The sequence below is a fragment of the Juglans regia genome, chromosome 11, assembly GCF_001411555.2.
Source record: "Juglans regia cultivar Chandler chromosome 11, Walnut 2.0, whole genome shotgun sequence".
Classification (NCBI taxonomy): Eukaryota; Viridiplantae; Streptophyta; class Magnoliopsida; order Fagales; family Juglandaceae; genus Juglans; species Juglans regia.
Window position 1 is genome coordinate 18,372,186 of NC_049911.1, and position 20,735 is coordinate 18,392,920.

General features: G+C 38.2%; 1 protein-coding gene across 1 annotated transcript; it reads left to right on the forward strand.

The window, feature by feature from the left end:
- The first annotated feature begins 2,270 nt into the window (after positions 1 to 2,270).
- On the forward strand, positions 2,271 to 6,788 carry LOC108981859 (protein KRI1 homolog). The gene is made up of 2 exons (XM_018953140.2): positions 2,271 to 4,335; positions 6,401 to 6,788. Exon 1 carries the CDS (start codon positions 2,386 to 2,388, stop codon positions 4,300 to 4,302), a length of 1,917 nt encoding a protein of 638 aa, XP_018808685.2. The 5' UTR covers positions 2,271 to 2,385; the 3' UTR covers positions 4,303 to 4,335; positions 6,401 to 6,788.
- Positions 6,789 to 20,735: the final 13,947 nt, after the last annotated feature.

A 20,735-nucleotide genomic window follows, 5' to 3' on the forward strand; every position in this document is an offset into this window, starting at 1 on the left:
GGTTACTGTAGCCGAGTTACTATAGCTCGGCACTGTAGCCGCGGCACTGTTCATCCAGGGGTACTTTTGGAAGATGGGGGGTTTATTTTGGCTAGGGTTTCATTAGGTTTTCCTTTAAATACTCTATGTAGTCTCATTTTAATCAGATTATGAAGTTTATGAAATTTGATGAATTTATTCATTGTGAGTTGAGTTTTACTCCTCTTGTTCTTAATTGAACTTTTGAACTTATCAAAGGTAAATCACAACCTTTGTAGCGTTCCTCCTTTATAATCTGGGTTCTTGAGACGGGTTCTTCAACGGGTCTAGATTTTAATATAATCTAGGTTCTTGAAACGAGTTCTCATCGGGTCTAGGTTCTCCATCCATTGACTTGATTTTGGCTTTCTTGGGGTATTTTCAAATTGACTGTGGGTTCAAGGGATTCCTTTCCCGCGGGTTCATATCACTAGGTGATGTAAATTCCAGCCAAACCCAAAACTCTAAGAATTTCGACAGCCTACTTTTTGTTTCTATTTTTTTTTTGGCAACCCTAGAACAATGAAGCCCTAGAATTAAAATAAAGGATGCTAGAATTAAAAGATAGAATCAGACCTGATTGGAAACCTTGCTCTGATACCAAATGATATGAACCCGCGGGAATGAAAATCCCTTGAACCCACAGTCAATTTGAAAACTTCCCAAAAAAGTCAAAATCAAGTTTATGGATGGAGAATCTAGACCCGATGAAAACTCGTTTCAAGAACCTAGATTATATTAACATCTAGACCCGTTGAAGAACACGTCTCAAGAACCCAGATTACACAGGAGGAACGCTACACAAGTTGTGATTTACCTTTGATAAGTTCAAAAGTTCAATTAAGAACAAGATGAGTAAAACTCAACTCACAATTAATAAATTCATCAAATTTCATAAACTTCATAAACTGATTAGAATGAGGCTACATAGAGTATTTAAAGCAAAACCTAATGAAACCCTAGTTAAAATAAACCCCCATCTTCCAAAAGTGCCACTGGATGAACAGTGCCGAGGCTACAGTGTTGCGCTGCAGTAACTCAGCTACAGTAACCCCAACCCTAATTCAATAAAATAATAATTTTCCCAACATGTCCTTGCATAGGCCCCCTTAAGTGCTTCTTCCCGTAATAAACTCAATTATTCTAAACTAATAAAATAAGTTCTTTAAATGAATTAAATAAATTGAAACCCTTCAAGGGTCCAAAGCTTTTAAGTCTTGTCGTTGCCCTTTTCCGTAACTGATCAAATGAATTAAAACTGGATTTTCATCCTTCAAGCCCCATCTTGAATGTTGAGCTCTTGCTAAACTTGTCCCAAGTGGATTACATCAATCCTTGCATTGTCTCCTTGATCTTCTTGGCCTATCTGGAAGTTGCAAATGATCTTTAAGACTAGGTTCATCTTGATTCCCATCAGAACCTTTGCAATGAATGATTCAAAGCAATCCAACAATTGGATTGCTTAAAAAGTCGTCATTACGACGACCAATTATGGGACCAAATTGTCTTTTTGGTACTATTTCCCGAGTTGCTATATTTCAAGCATTGTAATTGTTACTGCAGGTTGATTGTGAGAGAACCCCACCCCCTCCTACTGTGCTTTTCTTTTAGTTAGTTAATGAAATCATTTGACCATAAAAATATGGGTTTTGAGTTTATTTCGTAAGGTTTTAGATTCTTTCTTATTAAAAGATTTTAATCCGTTATTAGTTCATTGTAGAATTAGTCAAATCATGATATGATTGTTTGTGATTGGCAGGTGTAAAACTTTGAGTTTGCACTAGATCCTCGTAGCAAATGCTTCTTGTATGGTAACATTATTTTCCGATAGTCATTTACTATACGCTTGTCCAAACAAACCCCTTTTGCTTGGGAACCTTGGGAACCATCCAACATGTGGGAGACGACATGGTGATAAATCACAGTCAAGATTACATCAAACCAATTGAACATAAGGAGTCTTCGATACACTAGCCGGATGGCAAATCAACGCATTCTGCTAAGAGCAACTAATCATAAAAGTTGTTTGAATGAAAATTTTGGGAGAAATATTTTTAATGAAGATCTAGTGAAATTACCATTTGAGTTTTTTTTTTAAGAAATGTGTTTTATTTTAAGCAATCATAAAACTATTAATACAAGGGGCCCGGTTCAGGGCCTAATTAAAAAGAGGATATGGGCCTTCGCACTTCCGGAACTTGATCCGGCTCAATCGCCCGGTTCTCAAAACCCTAATGTTTTACGCTCAAAACCACAACAACTCTTCATCTTTCTGTTGTCTTCGTTTGTCCGAAAATCCCCCAAAATCAAACTCAAATAAAACCAAAAACCCTAATTTCAGTAGCCAGCCCTTTCATTCAACGATCAATGGGGCTGAAACTATTCGAGGGTAGTGACTCGGAAAACGACGACGTATCAAGGATCCAGATCGACCGCGAGTACGCTCGTAGATACGAGCACAACAAGAAACGCGAGGACCTCCATCGCCTCCAAGAGCTTAAGAAGAAAGGTCTCGTCCAACCCTGCCAGTCAGAATCATCATCTTCTTCTTCGGATGAAGACGAAGATGGTTTCGTCATTTTGAGCAAGAAGGATAACGAATTTTTTGAGGCACTGATCAAGGTAAAGAAGCAAGACCCTGTTATTAAGAACAAAGATGTCAAGCTATTCGAATCCGACAAAGAAGAAGAAGAAGAAGAAGAAGATGGGAAGGATATGAAGAGTAAGAAGAAGGCGATGTATTTGAAGGATGTTGTGGCTAAGCAGTTGATAGAGGAGGGTCCTGAGTTTGACGATGAAGAAAGGGAAGCGAATATGGAGGAGGAGAAGAAGAAAAGTTACGTGGAGGAGCAAGAGGATATAAGGAGGGAGTTTTTGGAGGCAGCAGCGCAGGAGGATAGAGGGGAAGATTTGTTTAGAATAAAGGAGAAGAAGGAGGAGGAGGAGGGGGAGGAGACGGGTGAGAATGGTGACTTTGTGAGGAAGTTGGATGAGTATTTTGGTGGGGATGGGGAAGTAGATGAGGGTAATAAGTTCTTAAAGGAGTTTTTTAGGAATAGGATGTGGGTGGATCGGGAAATGGAGGGTGGGGAGATTGGGGAGGAGGAATTGGAGCGTGTATCCGAGGATGAGAGGGAGATTGAGAGGCAAGAGGAGTACGAGTACCGGTTTCAGGAGAATGCGGGGGATAGAGTGGTGGGTCATGCTCGGAAAGTGGAGGGGTCGGTGAGGAAGAAGGCGAACTCAAGGAAAGAGCAGAGAAAGAGTAAAGAAGAGAGGATGGAGGCGGCAAGGATAGAGAGGGAGGAGGAGTTGAAGCATTTGAAGAATTTAAAGAAGGAGGAGATGGACGAGAAGGTGAGGAAGATACTGAGGACAGCGGGTATTAGGGAGGATGAGGTTGTGCCGTTGAGTAGAAAGGAGTTGGAAGAGGAGTTTGATCCAGAGGAGTATGATAGAATGATGAAGGCTGCGTTTGGTGAGGAATACTATGAGGAGGAGGATGCAGACCCAGAGTATGGTAGCAAAAGGGATGAAGATGAGGGTGAGATTGAGAAGCCGGATTTTGACGAAGAAGATGAGTTACTTGGACTTCCGAAAGGTTGGGATGAGTGTGGGCCTGGTGATGGGTTTTTAGCTGCTAGGGAAAGGAGTTTGAAGCGAAAGGTGGGTAATGAGGGCGAAAGTGATCAAGAAGAAGAAGAAGAAGAAGAAGAAGAAGATGCTGAGAAAGGTAAGCGGAAGAGGAAGCGTAAAAAGAGTGCAATTTTGGAGAAAGCAAAAGAGGCTATGATGGAGGAGTATTATAGGTTGGATTATGAGGACACGATTGGAGACTTGAAGACGCGGTTCAAATATGCGAAAACAAAACCTAATAGATATGGATTGAGTGCTGAAGAGTTATTGGTGATGGATGAAAAGGAGTTGAATCAGTTCGTTTCTTTGAAAAAGCTTGCTCCTTATAGGGAGAAGGAATGGAAGTTGAGCAATGAAAAGAGATTCCAACTAAAAATGAGAACTAAAGAACTTCTCCGGGGTGGAAAATTGGATGAACAGAAGGGTGGTAAGAAGAAGAGGTCCAGGGATAACGCTGAAAAATCAATTTCACTAGGGAGTGCCGTGGAAGATGGGAAAGCACAATTCCAGGAATCAAATGGTGATTTAAGTAGTTTATCCAGGCAAGCTAAGAGAAGGAGACGCCAAGCTGAAGTTAAACTCTCTCATTCGAGGCTCATGGCATATGGGAAGATACCTTCCAAATCTAAAAGGAAAGCAAAGCACTGAACGTCACCGTTGATTCATTGAGGCAGTAGACAGGTAACTTGCATTGACTTTCAATTGAAACAATGCAAAATTAAATAGAAAAAAATTTGATTTTTGTTAGATATTGAAACTTGTATGAGGTTAACATAGTTCTGTTGTTGTAATTACTTCCATTGTCCCGTTTGTTGTTTACATAAGATTATTAGCTAAGATTCAGGACATACCATTATCCATGATGCAGGAAAACTAAGCAAAAGAACATTCTATGTGACATAACCACAAGAGTATAAGATACAAGTTGAGGATCTAAGTTCACAAAACTACATGGATACTATAAGGCTGCGTTTGGATGTTGAATTGAGTTGAATTGAGTTGAGATGAAAGTTGAAAATTGAATAAAATATTGTTAGAATATTATTTTTTAATATTATTATTATTTTGAGTTTTGAAAAAATTGAATTGTTTATTATATTTTGTATTGAAATTTAAAAAAGTTATAATGATGAATTGAGATGGGTTTGAGATCCAAACATACCCTAAAGGTCCTAGAGGTCAAGTTAGAAACACGTCAAAGATTTCTAACTCACATTCAAAAGTTAAGCAAAAGTACTTTCTATATGACATAACTACAAAAGTACATGAATACTATAAAGGGCTCGTCAAACTGCTTGTGAGCTTGATAGGTTTTTGTAAAGGGAAGCTAAATATTGGGTTATTAAAGTTGGATATCAGCTAAAGTTTGTATAATTTTTAACGAGAGAATACACCTTAGCGTTTTAGAACGAAATGATTATTACTTATCTGAAAAAATACAATAACCCACCAAGCGAGCTAGGGCCCTGGGCCAAGCTTTGCTTGGCTTGGCAAATTTGTAACCCCAAGTATTATTTTTTTTTTAAAAGTAATCAAGAAGTTATATTTATAGAAATATGCAAAGTTCAAGTACACAGGTAGTATACATGAGAAACACCTAACTAGAGGTTACAATAGAAAGTAGGTCATGAAACTTCGTCCGTTACAAACTATGGTCCCCGCCCATAAGAACAAGGATTTAAAGAAGAAAACTTTTAGCTCATCTGTTGTTCTTGCTTGATCTTCGAAGTTTCTAGCATTTCTCTCCCTCCAAATGCATCGACACATACATATAGGAATCATTCGCTAGATGGCCACTATCTGTGAGTTATGATGAAGGCCTCTCCAACTTGCGAGGAAATCCACCAATCTAAGAGGCATGACCCATGACAATCCGATTGTCGTGAACAAATCATCCAATATATTTCTGGCCACCTCACAGTGTAAAAGTAGATCTAGTGATTCCCCATGTTTCTTACACATACAATACCAATTCAACACAATTACTCGTCGTTTCCTCAGATTGTCTGTAGTGAGGATCTTATCCAAGGATGCTGACCATACAAAGAAAGCTGCTTTTGAGGGAGCTTTCTTCTGCCATATGCTCTTCCATGGGAAACTAGTCATTCTAGGACTCGTTAGCACTTGATAAAATGATCTAACAGTGAAATTACCTTTCTTGGAATGACTCCAGTGCATCTTATCTCCGGAACCGCTTGGCATACTTACATAATACAATGCCGCAAAGAACTCAATAATAGACTCTTAACTCCCAATCTTTGGCTGCCCTAATGAACGTTTCATTGAGGGGAGCCATTTGAGAAGGCCAAAAGATCGGCATCCTTCTCTCTTGCGAGCTCAAAGATAACAGGGAAGGTGTCTCAAAGGCTATGATTACCACAGCATTTGTCATACCAAAAACTGACACAAGACCCCTCCCCCAACAAGCACAATAGGAACAGCGAATTCATACACAAAGTAGACACGTTTTATTCTATATATCTTTTATTTTCCACATAACTGTCCTTTTGAGAATCTGGTGTAAAACTCTATTTTCATCAGCAAAAAAACTGTTCTCTGTATTCCTCTGTTTCACAAATATCTATAAGGTAGTTTTTTTGTTTATAACAAAAAAAAAAAAAAAAATCTTCCATTTTAAATTTTAGTTACTTCCAAAACAAATACTGTTTGGTAGTGTTATGAATACCGAGGTAGGTTGGGTTTGTAATAAACGATATTTCTTAATGTTTGGCGTTTGATTTTGCAGGACTTTGTTTAAGATTCATCAAATGTTGGACTTTATATGAGCAAACAAGGCCAGAGAATGGACTACAGAAGGGTATATGATGCGAAACTAACTACAAGGGTTTGTTTTTGGGTTTTTGGGATTGAAGAGAATGAACAAAGTGGGGGAGGGGTTTGCCCCAAATGCAAGATTTCCTTGTAGAGAGGCATGAGGCAAGAAATGGTGTTAAGTATGCTTTTGGATGATTTTGGGAATGGAAAGCATAGCAACAGAACCAAGCAGAAATGCCGGTGCATCCAAATCATCGGCGTTTCTTTTTGTTTATTTTATGGACCATACATGCTAAATTTATCTTTGGATAGAGAATTTAGCTATTTATCCATATCTAATTTAGATATGATTTGTTATATATGATGCTCTTGACTTTTGGACCGGAAGAGACTTTTTTTTTGTTGGACCGGAAGTTGGGTCTCGGACTCTCGGTCACATTGTCCCAACCTTAGAACACACAGAAATAAATGATGAACCGTACACATCCAACAAATTGTAGCAATCTTAGGTTAGAAATTATGACCAGACTAGTAGTTTTCTATAATACCACACCTAATAATGATGTGATAGTTGTTATATATTTGGAGTTATTTTCTGATTTAAGAACCAAACAATTTCAAAATATTTTCTCATCTAACTGGATGGTCAACATTAATGATCCTACCTTTGTTTCAGATGGTTGCACAATGATGCTAGTCATCTTATTTGAATTGTATGATGCTCCATGCCATTCATTAAGGAGTGGCACTTTAGAGCGGTCCGGCTGGTATTTGGGCTTTAACAGCCCTCAATCAGAACATGCCATATAAGCAACTTTACTTAAACCACAATAGAGCTTATCACAGCAGATCTTTCAGACCCCTTACACACCCGAAATCAATTCTTCATTTTTATATATCAATTCTTCAGATCTTTCATTTTTATATCTTTCCGTAAAATGTCCTTAGCACCACCGCTGGGATGGTCCTTCTTACTCCTTTGCCAGAACTCACGAACCAGATCTACCAGAACTCCACACCGAATGCACAAGCAATGGAATATTGGATTACTAAGGCAAATAACCAGAGAAGTAGGACACGAGAATGAATCACAGTATTATTGAACTATTGAGAGATTTTCGAGCAATTTCCAAGCTCCATTCAATGGCAGTTCAATTAAGATGATCAATGAATCATTCTTTACACCATTCCCCCTTTTATAGAAACACTAACAGAACTAACTAACAGACTCGTGAAAGACTTCCTAATTTCAACAAGAAGCAAAACGACGTCGTCTGACTTTATTCTTCATAACCTGCAGCAACTCAAACGAACCGTTTCATTAAAACCCAACACCCTCGTTGCGCACCGTTTCATTAACACTCAAAGCACCGTATTTACTGGTCACAAGTCCTTGCCCACAAGGCCTTTAACCCAGATCCCACTATTTACAACACAGTGCCTACTAAATGAGGATAAAGTTGTGATATGAACTCCACCAACAATTGTGATGAAACCCGATAACAATGATAGCGGGGAACCCCAAGATCGTATTGACAAGATTTGTTGAGCCTTGACCAGTCACCCAGCTAGATGAAAACCAAGACTACGAAGGATTGAAAACGCCACACCCAGAAATCAGAATCAAGGTGATAAGTTTGGAGCTTGAACGCCACAAGATTAACTTGATAAGTTCAAAGAGTTCTTTGAAGAACCAAGAGGAACACAAGACCTCACAAAGACAAATAAGCTTCTGAAATTTCAAATCTGATATTAAAATTCGAAATAACCCCTCTATATACTTGGAACAAGCCTCCAAGAATAGGAAAAGTCATAACTACAGCTTTAAAAGCAACACAAATATTAACATAACAAGTCCCACGATTTTTAGGCCTCTTGGACTTCTAGAGGCAGCCAGAAATGACTAAATGACTAAATTCAATGTATTTCACGTACCCAGGCAAGACCAAGTTCATTCACCTATTTAATATTCTTGAAACTTAACAAATTCGCGTCCTTTAATGGTCAGACTATTCATCATATTTCTATGTGCTAATTAGCCTCTTCAATTGCCTTGATGACATGGACTAAGTCTTGAATATTATTTGAGCCCATCTTAGTCTTTTTAGAATCAGTCCAATTCTCTTGGATTAGCCCATTTAGTGCTTCCTTGAAACGTTTGGCTCTAAGTCTTGTAATTGGGCCACTATGAAGTGACAAAGGGTCTTGTGCAAATTCAGCTCCATTCCCACTTGTATGATCAGCATGTCCAGCTCCTTGGTTTGCATCAAGTTGCCGCAGTTTCCAAAGACATTCCCAAGAGGAATCCTCAGGAGCAGTCCCCACCCAACTCACTAATACTTCAGTCGCAGCATGGTTACCCCTCTTCTGCATTCTCCTCTCCAGTATCTCCCGTGGCTTAGGTTGCAAGTGACCACTAGAATCAGTGGGGGGCAAGGTTGGTAAGGGAATGATATGCTGCACCTTCTTCTTTAAACATGAAACATGGAAAACGGGGTGAATTTTGGATGAAGGAGGCAAATCCAGTTTATAAGCTACGGAGCCTACTTTCTGCAGAACTTGAAATGGCCCATAAAATTGTGGAGCTAATTTCATGTTGTGACGCATAGCGACAGTCTTCTGCCTGTAAGGCTGCAGTCTTAAGAAAACCCAATCACCAACCTGAAAAGATCTTTCTAATCTTCCTTTATCAACAAAAAACTTCATTCTGTGTTGAGCCTTTGCCATGTTATCCTTCAACAAACTCCACAGTTCATCCCTTCTTCTCAACTGCTGATCCACAGCATGATTAGAGGAAATGCCAGGCACATAAGACAGGAGCTTAGGTGGACCATAACCATAAAGAGCCTCGAAAGGAGACATCTGAATGGAAGAATGATGAGTAGTGTTATAACACCACTCAGCCATAGCCATCCATGAAGTCCACTCATTTGCTTGTTGACTGTAGTAACATCGCAAATAACCCTCCAAGCATTTATTTAATGCTTCTGTCTGTCCATCAGATTGAGGATGGTATGAAGAAGAAAAATCCAGAGAAACACCCTGTAAGAGAAACAACTGCTTCCAAAAAGAACTTGAGAAAACTGTATCTTTGTCAGAAACTATGGATCGAGGTAAGCCATGCAACTTGAAAACACCATTAAAAAAAATATGAGCTACCTTAATCGCAGTGTAAGTGATATGAACCCGCGGGAAAGGAATCCCTTGAACCCACAATCAATTTGAAAACTCCCCAAGAAAGCCAAAATCAAGTCAATGGATGGAGAACCTAGACCCGATGAGAACTCGTTTCAAGAACCTAGATTATATTAAAATCTAGACCCGTTGAAGAACCCGTCTCAAGAACCCAGATTACAAAGGAGGAACGCCACAAAGGTTGTGATTTACCTTTGATAAGTTCAAAAGTTCAATTAAGAACAAGAGGAGTAAAACTCAACTCACAATGAATAAATTCATCAAATTTCATAAACTTCATAATCTGATTAGAATGAGGCTACATAGAGTATTTAAAGGAAAACCTAATGAAACCCTAGCCAAAATAAACCCCCATCTTCCAAAAGTACCCCTGGATGAACAGTGCCGCGGCTACAGTGCCGAGCTACAGTAACTCGGCTACAGTAACCCTAACCCTAGTTCAATAAAATAATAACTTTCCCAACATGCCCTTGCATAAGCCCCCTTAAGTGCTTCCCATAATAAACTCAATTATTCTAAACAAATAAAATAAGTTCTTTAAATGAATTAAATAAGTTGAAACCCTTCAAGAGCCCAAGCCTTTAAGTCTTGTCGTTGCCATCTTCCATAGCTGATCAAATGAATTAAAACTGGATCTTCATCCTTCAAGCCCCATCTTGAATGTTGGGCTCTTGCTAAACTTGTCCCAAGTGGATTGCATCAATCATTGCATTGTCTCCTTGATCTTCTTGGCCCATCTGGAAGTTGTAAATGATCTTTAAGACTAGGCTCATCTTGGTTCCCATCATTCCCCCTCTCCTCAAGAGGATTCGACCTCGAATCTCCACCTGGATCAAAGGGAAAATGGTTAGTAACATTGAAAATAGTAGAAACATGATACTTACCTGGAAGATCCATTAGACATGCATTTTCAATAATTTGTTCAAGAATTTGGAATAGTCCATCCAAGCTACTCCTATCATCAATTGGTAAAGACTTTAAATCTGAAGGAGGAAATGGATTAAGTATACAAACAATTTCAATTGGTGAAAATTTAGTAGTAGCATGAACACTCCAATTATATGTAAACTCAATGATTGGCAAACAATACTCCCACAAATGTTCATGAAGCACATCTAAAGTCTTCCCCGAACCAAAATGACCACTCCAATATGCACACTCAATGAATGGCAAATGATACTCCCGCAAACGTTCATGCAACAAGTCTGAAATCTTATATTCACCAGAATGACCACTACAATTATATGCAAACTCAATGAAACACAAATGATACTCCCTCAAACGTTCATGCAACACGTCAATGTATGACAAATGATACTCCCACAAATGTTCATGCAATACATTAATGAATGACAAATGATACTTCCACAAACGTTCGTGCAACACGTCTTTGAATGGCAAAAATAAGTTCTTTAAATGAATTAAATAAGTTGAAACCCTTCAAGAGCCCAAGCCTTTAAGTCTTGTCGTTGCCATCTTCCATAGCTGATCAAATGAATTAAAACTGGATCTTCATCCTTCAAGCCCCATCTTGAATGTTGGGCTCTTGCTAAACTTGTCCCAAGTGGATTGCATCAATCATTGCATTGTCTCCTTGATCTTCTTGGCCCATCTGGAAGTTGTAAATGATCTTTAAGACTAGGCTCATCTTGGTTCCCATCATTCCCCCTCTCCTCAAGAGGATTCGACCTCGAATCTCCACCTGGATCAAAGGGAAAATGGTTAGTAACATTGAAAATAGTAGAAACATGATACTTACCTGGAAGATCCATTAGACATGCATTTTCAATAATTTGTTCAAGAATTTGGAATAGTCCATCCAAGCTACTCCTATCATCAATTGGTAAAGACTTTAAATCTGAAGGAGGAAATGGATTAAGTATACAAACAATTTCAATTGGTGAAAATTTAGTAGTAGCATGAACACTCCAATTATATGTAAACTCAATGATTGGCAAACAATACTCCCACAAATGTTCATGAAGCACATCTAAAGTCTTCCCCGAACCAAAATGACCACTCCAATATGCACACTCAATGAATGGCAAATGATACTCCCGCAAACGTTCATGCAACAAGTCTGAAATCTTATATTCACCAGAATGACCACTACAATTATATGCAAACTCAATGAAACACAAATGATACTCCCTCAAACGTTCATGCAACACGTCAATGTATGACAAATGATACTCCCACAAATGTTCATGCAATACATTAATGAATGACAAATGATACTTCCACAAACGTTCGTGCAACACGTCTTTGAATGGCAAATGATATTCCCACAAACATTTATACAACACAACAAACGTTTTCCTTACACCAAGGTTACCCAACAAACCAGCATGTCCATCACAGACAAGCAACATACGCATAAAACTAGTAGGCACACAAAATTTATTCATTCTAAACAAGTACCAATCTAGTTTATAGAACTTACCAAATGATGATTTCTCACATGTTCCATACACACTAGCAAAGTCATCATCATTAGCATGCAATTCCTTCTCATATTCAAGTCTCAACAATTTTGCATCTAAAATGAAGATAAGGACATACCTTCTTGCTAAAGCCTCAACCACAAAATTTTCCATACCTTGTGTGTATTTGAATACATGAGGAAAAGTCTCAATACAATCCTCCCACTTAGCATGCATTCTAGTCAACAACTTACCTTGTCCCTTTAAATGTGTCAAGGACTCATGTTCTTCCAAGAAAGGTTGGGTAGGGATAGTCGCACCTGACACAAAATAAATGTAGTGCTCTATCTCCCTAATAGGTGGCAATCCACTAAACACGCCGCTAGAAATCACGACCTTATATCCCTGCAACAAAGAAACAACAACACTAGGTAAAGAGTCGTTAAATTCATTAGTATAAAAGCTTGCCTTAGCATAAAAACTCACTTTTGCCTTTTTGTTTCTCTCTGCAATCTCTTTTTCTTTTTCCTCTTGTGCAACTCTTTTTTCTTGACTCTCAGCCACCTCTCTATTTTCTTTTTCACTCTTTCTTTCTTTTGATGTTTCTGCCTCATTCTTTTTTTTCCTCTCACTCTCTTTTTCTATTTCACGCTCTCTTTTTCTTCCACTCTCCTCTTTTTTTGAGCTCTCGGCCTCACAATATTTTTGCAACTCATTCTCTTTTTTTCTTGAGGTTTCAGTCTCACCCAAATCATTTCCCTTAGGTGGTTCGTCGGCCTTCCCCCTTATTACAACTTGATCATTTTTGTCCAACTTTGGTTTCCAAGGAGTATTAGAAACTGAAGTATACCTTGATGTACCCTTTCCTTTTAGCCGCCTCTCCACCTTCATAGCCATGTGCACCATATCCTCTACCTCCACATAATGTTGCAACTCAACTACATTGGCTATCTCCGTATTCAACCCACTCAAAAATCTTGTCATCGTGGCCTCCTGATCCTCTACTACATTAGCCCGAATCATAGCCACCTCCATCTCCTTATGGTAATCCTCTACACTCCTAGACCCTTGTGTAAGATTTTGTAATTTTTGGTAGAGGTCTCTATAGTAGTGGCTAGGTACAAATCTCCGCCTCATGATAGCTTTTAACTCTCTCCATGTTTTTACAGGCCTCTCAAGATTCTTTCTCCTATTGGTCACTAATTGATCCCACCAAATAGCCGCATAATCAGTGAACTCAATTACAGCCAACTTCACCTTCTTCTCCTCAGAGTAATTATGACAATCAAACACCAACTCTATTCTTTTCTCCCACTCTAAATAAACTTCAGGGTCGGTTCTACCTTGGAATGATGGTATTTTCATTTTGATGCTCCCAAGGTTCTTATCTACTCTATCTCGACCCCCTGAGTTTGCCCTAAGGCCTCTTCCATGCCTAACTCCTCTATGTCCACCCAATCCAACTTCAAACGTTAAGCCTTCATCATCCTCACCAAACTCTCCATTTTTATACCCATTCTGAATTCTAGGCTCACATCGCCTCCTATCTCTCTCACATTGCAGATTTCTAATCACTGCTTCTTGATTATCCATACTATCCCTCACTTCACCCAACACCAAGTTCAACTGCTCAAACTGTTGTTGCATGGCTTGCAACACAATGGATGAGTTATATTCTCTCCCCCTTAGTGATGAGCTACTCCGATGAGACATTATAATGTGCTGCACAAAAAGAAAGTTAGTGGAAAACCTCACACACTCCCTTACGTGTTTGCACTCAAATAATGGCACTCAACTCGTGTTTCACTCTTAGTTGGCTTTTTTCCAATAATAGTCTCACACTCTCTTGCCTTTTACCTCGAGAGCTTTCCCACTCAAGTTCTTTCAGAACTAAATGAACTCAATCAAGACAAAGCAACCTTGTTTTATCCCAACTAGTAATTAGATCCAGGAAACAAGAACAAGAGAAACATGAAGGAATAAAAATGACACGAGAATCAATGAAGTTATACGAATGAAAGAGTAACAATAAGACAAGATACCAACTTGAGTGATGTATGCAGCAGCCCCTTTGATCATAAGGTTTAATCAACAAATTTCTTTCTTTCTCTTTGTTGTAACTATGTAGCAACTTTGAATACGCTACCTTCTCTTTTCTTCATCTTCTTCTTTTCATTTTTTTTTTTCGAATTTTCTTTTCTTTTCTTTTCCTTTCCTTTCTTTTCTTTTCTTTTCTTTTCTTTTCTTCTCTCTAATTCATCCACAAACAGCAATATTCAATTGTGAAAACCAACCAATTGAATTCAAAACACACAAGCATGGACAATGAAGTAGAAGAGAATCAATGGAACGACACTCCAAGCAATTGACAAACTTAGAGATGCAGGAAACCCTAGGTGATGCAAATTTCAGCCAAACACAAAACCCTAAGAATTTCGGCAGCCTACTTTTTGTTTCTTTTTTTTTGGCAACCCTAGAACAATGAAGCCCTAGAATTAAATTTAAGGATGCTAAAATTAAAAGATAGAATCAGACCTGATTGGAAACCTTGCTCTGAATACCAAATGATATGAACCCGCGGGAAAGGAATCCCTTGAACCCACAGTCAATTTGAAAATTCCCCAAGAAAGCCAAAATCAAGTCAATGGATGGAGAACCTAGACCCGATGAGAACTCGTTTCAAGAACCTAGATTATATTAAAATCTAGACCCGTTGAAGAACCCGTCTCAAGAACCCAGATTACAAAGGAGGAACGCCACAAAGGTTGTGATTTACCTTTGATAAGTTCAAAAGTTCAATTAAGAACAAGAGGAGTAAAACTCAACTCACAATGAATAAATTCATCAAATATCATAAACTTCATAATCTGATTAGAATGAGGCTACATAGAGTATTTAAAGGAAAACCTAATGAAACCCTAGCCAAAATAAACCCCCATCTTCCAAAAGTACCCCTGGATGAACAGTGCCGCGGCTACAGTGCCGAGCTACAGTAACTCGCTACAGTAACCCTAACCCTAGTTCAATAAAATAATAACTTTCCCAACATGCCCTTGCATAAGCCCCCTTAAGTGCTTCCCATAATAAACTCAATTATTCTAAACAAATAAAATAAGTTCTTTAAATGAATTAAATAAGTTGAAACCCTTCAAGAGCCCAAGCCTTTAAGTCTTGTCGTTGCCATCTTCCATAGCTGATCAAATGAATTAAAACTGGATCTTCATCCTTCAAGCCCCATCTTGAATGTTGGGCTCTTGCTAAACTTGTCCCAAGTGGATTGCATCAATCATTGCATTGTCTCCTTGATCTTCTTGGCCCATCTGGAAGTTGTAAATGATCTTTAAGATTAGGCTCATCTTGGTTCCCATCAGTAAGGATGGGAGAGAGGAAAGAAATGAGCAAATTTAGTGAGCCTGTCCACTACAGACAATACCACAGAGAGCCCATTAGAAATGGGCAAACCCTCAATGAAATCCATGGATATATCCAACCATGGAGAATCAGGAATAGGTAAAAGTTGTAAAAGGCCTGGATACTTCACATTCTCACTTTTACTGACTTGACAAGTTTCACATTCCTTAACTAGCTTCCTCACATCTTTTCTCATACCTGGCCACCAAAAATCCCTTCGAGCTCTCTGAAGAGTCTTGTGATAACCAACATGGCTAGCTTGTGGGTTCTCATGAATATACTGCAAGATCTTGGACAGAATAGATGAAGATGGAACCACCACTATTTTGCCCTTTCTGAGTAGCAACCCTTGTTGAGTGGAAAAATGTTTTGGACCTTGCTATAATTTAGGAACCAAATCAACATAATCAGGAAAAGAACAATAATTCTGCTTGAGTTCTTCAATCCACAAGGGAGTGGGAAAAAAAATCATAACCAGCACATCTTGTTCCTCCTCATCTTTCCTTGAAAGAGCATCAGCAACCAGATTTTCCTTGCCCTTCTTATAATCCACTGTAAAATCATAACCAATGAGTTTGGAAACCCATTTATGTTGTGCCTCAGTACCAATTTTCTGTTCTACCAAGAACTTGAGAGCTTGTTGATCAGTCTTGATTTTAAAAGAATGACCCAACAGATAAGGCCTCCATCTCTGAACAGCAGAAACCAAAGCTAAAAGTTCTTTTTCGTAGGTGGATAATAGCAAAGACTTTTCCCTTCAAAGCTTTGCTATAAGAGGCTATGGGCTGAGACTCTTGCATTAAAACTGCCTCAAGACCCAACCCAAAAGCATCACACTCGATGGTGAAGGCTTTAGTGAAATCAGGTAACCTCAGTACAAGAGGATTGCTAACTGCTGCTTTCAACAATTGAAATGCCACAACAGCTTCTTCATTCCAACAAAAAGTGTTTTTCTTCAATAAAGTTGTTAAAGGAGCTGCTATAGACCCATAGGCCCTTATAAATTTCCGGTAGTAGCCAGTTAATCCTAGAAATCCTCTCAAAGACTTCAGGGTCTTAGGAACAGGCCAATTAACCATGGCGCAGTTTTAGCTAGATCTGTTTTTACACCCTCCCCAGATATGATATGGCCCAAATACTTTACCTCTTGCACGCCAAACTTGCACTTAGACATCTTTGCATAAAGAGTATGTTGCCTTAATGTAGTTAGAACAGTCCTCACATGCAACAAATGCTCAGTCATATCCCTACTATAGATGAGGATATCATAAAAAAAAACCAAGACAAACCTTCTCAAAAAAGGTTTGAAGATGTGGTTCATTAGACCTTGAAAAGTAGCAGGGGCATTAGTGAGTCCAGATGGCATCACTAGAAACTCATAATGGCCCTCATGAGTTCTGAAGGCTGTCTTTGGAATATCTCCTTCCCTCACACGAATTTGGTGGTATCCAGCTCTTAAATCCATCTTTGAGAAAATTCTAGCCTCAAACAATTCATCAAGTAATTCATCTATAACAGGAATTGGAAATTTATCTTTGATAGTTTCCTGGCTTAAGGCCCTATAATCGATGCATATATGCCAAGTGCCATCAGCCTTCTTAACCAACAATACAGGAGAAGAAAATGGACTTTGGCTAGGCCTGATCACCCCCGATTGTAGCAATTCATGGACAATTTTCTCAATCTCAGATTTCTGATAATGAGGATATGATATGAACCCGCGGGAATGGAATCCCTTGAACCCATAATCAATTTGAAAACTCCCCAAGAAAGCCAAAATCAAGTCAATGGATGGAGAACCTAGACTCGATAAGAACTCGTTTCAAGAACCTAGATTAGATTAAAATCTAGACCCGTTGAAGAACCCGTCTCAAGAACCCAGATTACAAAGGAGGAACGCCACAAAGGTTGTGATTTACCTTTGATAAGTTCAAAAGTTCAATTAAGAACAAGAGGAAATAAACTTAACTCACAATGAATAAATTCATCAAATTTTATAAACTGATTAAAATGAGGTTACAAAGAGTATTTAAACCAAAACCTAATTAAAACCATAGCCAAAATAATGCCCCATCTTCCAAAAGTATCCCTGAGTGAACAGTGCTTCTGCTACAGTAGCTCGGCTACAATAACCCTAACCCTAGTTCAATAAAATAATAACTTTTCCAACATGCCCTTGCATAGGCTCCCTTAAGTGCTTCCCATAATAAACTCAATTATTCTAAACTAATAAAATAGGTCCTTTAAATGAATGAAATAAGATGAAAGCCTTCAAGTGCCCAAAGCCTTTAAGTCAAGTTATTGCCCTCCTCCATAACTAATCAAATGAATCAAATATTGATCTTCATCCTTCAAGCCCGCGAACTTGTATTTGGCCCATCTGAAACTTGCAACATATCTTTAAGACTAGACCCACCTTGGTTCCCATCATTTCCCCTCTCCTCAAAAGGATTCAACCTCGAATCTCCACCTAGATCAAAGGGAAAAATGTTAGTAACATTATCATTAATTTCATATGCATTATCATTAATTTATTCAAGAATTTGAAAAAATCCATCGAAGCTACTCTTGTTGTCAACAAATAAAGGCAATAAAAATCTAAAAGATTAAATGGATTAAATCTATAAACAATTTCAAAAGGAGAATATAAAGTGGTAGTATGCATGGTCCTGTTATATGCAAACTCTATAAATCCATCCATAACTACAAAAATAGAATCTCTACTACTTTCTTTCCTAGGCAGCCCCAAAACAAAATCCATAGATATGTCTACACATGACTCACTAGGAATAGGTAAGGGCATATACAACCCATGTGGCAAAAGTATAAATTTGGCATTTCTGCATGTAATGCACCTGCCACAAATACAACTGACATCTCTCTGCATCTTAGACCAACATAAATGTTCATGCCAAATGTCTAATATTTTCTTGACACCAGAATGACTACTCCAATTATATGCAAACTCAATGAATGGCAAGTAATACTTCCACAAATGTTCATGCAATATGTTAATGAATGACAAATGATGCTTTCACAAATGTTCATGCGATACGTCAATGAATGGCAAATGGTACTCCCACAAACGTTCATGCAACACATCAATAAATGAAAAATGATACTTCCACAAATGTCCATGCAACACGTCATTGAATGGCAAATGATATTCTAAAAAATGTTCATGCAACTCAACAAAAGTCTTCCTTACATCAAGGTTACCCAACAAACCACCATGTCCATCACACACAAGTAACTTACGCATAAAACTAGTAGGCACACAAAATCTATTCTTTCTAAACAAGTACCAATCTAGTTCATAGAACTTACCAAATGATGCTTTCACACATGTTCCATACACACTAGCAAAGTCATCATCATTAGCATGCAATTCTTTTATGATATTCAAGTCTCAACAATTTTGCATCTAAAATGAAGACAAGGACATACCTTCTTGCTAAAGCATCAACCACAAAATTTTCCATACCTAGTGTGTATTTGAATACATGAGGAAAAGTCTCAATACAATCCTCCTACTTAGCACGCATTCTAGTCAACAACTTATATTGTTCATTTAATTGTGTCAAGGACACATGTTCTTCCAAGAAAGGTCGGTTAGGAATTGTGTCGCACCTGGCACAAAATCAATGTAGTGCTCTATCTCCTTAATAGGTGGCAATCCACTAAATATACCCACTAGGAAGTACGACCTCATATCCCTGCAGCAAAGAGACAACAATACTAGGCAAACATACATCAAGTTCGTTAGGATTAAAACTCGCCTTAGCATAAAAACTCACTTTTCTCTTTGTTTTTCTCTCACTTTCTTCACACTCTCTTTTCTTTCCACTCTCATTTTCCTTTTCACTCTCTTTTTTCCTTTCACACTCTTTTTCCTTTCCACTCTCTTTTTTTTCATCTTTTTTTGTACTCTCGACCTCACAATTATTTTTCAACTCATTCTCTCATTTTCTTGAGATCTTAGTCTCACCCTCTTCTTTTCTCACTCTCATTTTTCTTTCTTTCTCCATTTCGGCCTCACTATTTCTTTTTTTCTCAATCTCACATTCACTCTTGTTTTTTAGTTCAATCTCACTTTCACTCACACATTCACTCTTGCTTTTCAACTCAATCCCACTTTCACTCTTCCTTTTTAGCTCAATCTCCTTTTCACTTTTTTTTTTTGATCACTCTCACTCTTACTCTTTCTTTTTTGATCACTCTCATTTTCACTCTTTGTTTTTTGAGCAACCTCACTTTTCAATTTCAATTGGTCCCCATGGACTTGTGTTGGAGTTAAAGGAACAAGTTTGATTGTTTTTCCATCCTTTTCAAAACTATACATGTTTCGTAACCCATCATGGATCACCTTCCTATCAAACTGCCATGGTTTCCCCAACAAAATATGACCAGCATGCATAGGCACTACATCACAAAGGACCATATCCTGATATTTCTCAATTGAAAAAAAAACTAGCACTTGCTTATTTACCCTAACCTCCCCACAATCACTCAACCACAACAACATCTATGGTCTATGGTGTTTCAAGGTACTTAAATTCAATTTCTCAACTAAAGTAGTGCTAGCCAAATTAATACAACTCCTCAAATCAATGATCATACCACACCTTGTTATTGATGTGGCATCTAGTATGAAAAATGTTCTCACACTGCTGCTCTATATCATCTATCTTAATTTTTGTACTGAGTGCATGCCTGGTAACAAAAGAATCACCATATTCTTCATTCTCATACCCATTTTCAACTCTAAACCCAGGACGCCTCCTATCTCTCCTGCCATGAATATTTCTAATTACCGCATCTTGATTATCCATCCTATCACTCACTTCACCCAACACCAAGTTCAACTTCTCAAACTGTTGTTGCCTGGCTTGCAACAGAAAGGATGAGTTATCTACCATCCCCTTCAGTGATGAGTCACTCCTATGAGACATCATAATGTGCTGCACAAAAAGAATGTTAGTAGAAAACCTCACACACTCCCTTACGTGTTTACACTCGAATAATGACACTCCACTCGTGTTTCAATCTTAATTGGCTTTTTCCCGATAATAGTCTCACACTCTCTTACCTTTTACCTCAATAGTTTTCCCGCTCAAGTTCTTTAAGAACTAATTGAACTAAATCAAGACAATACAACCTTGTATTATTCCAACTAGTAATATAGATCTAAGAAACAAGGAATGAATAAAATGACACGAGACTCAAGGAATTTATACAAGGAAAAGAGTAATTATAAAACAAGATACCAAATAGAAA

Bases quoted from the DNA above. Each gene is read 5' to 3' on its own strand.
- LOC108981859 (XM_018953140.2), top strand. From the start codon at position 2,386: ATGGGGCTGAAACTATTCGAGGGTAGTGACTCGGAAAACGACGACGTA.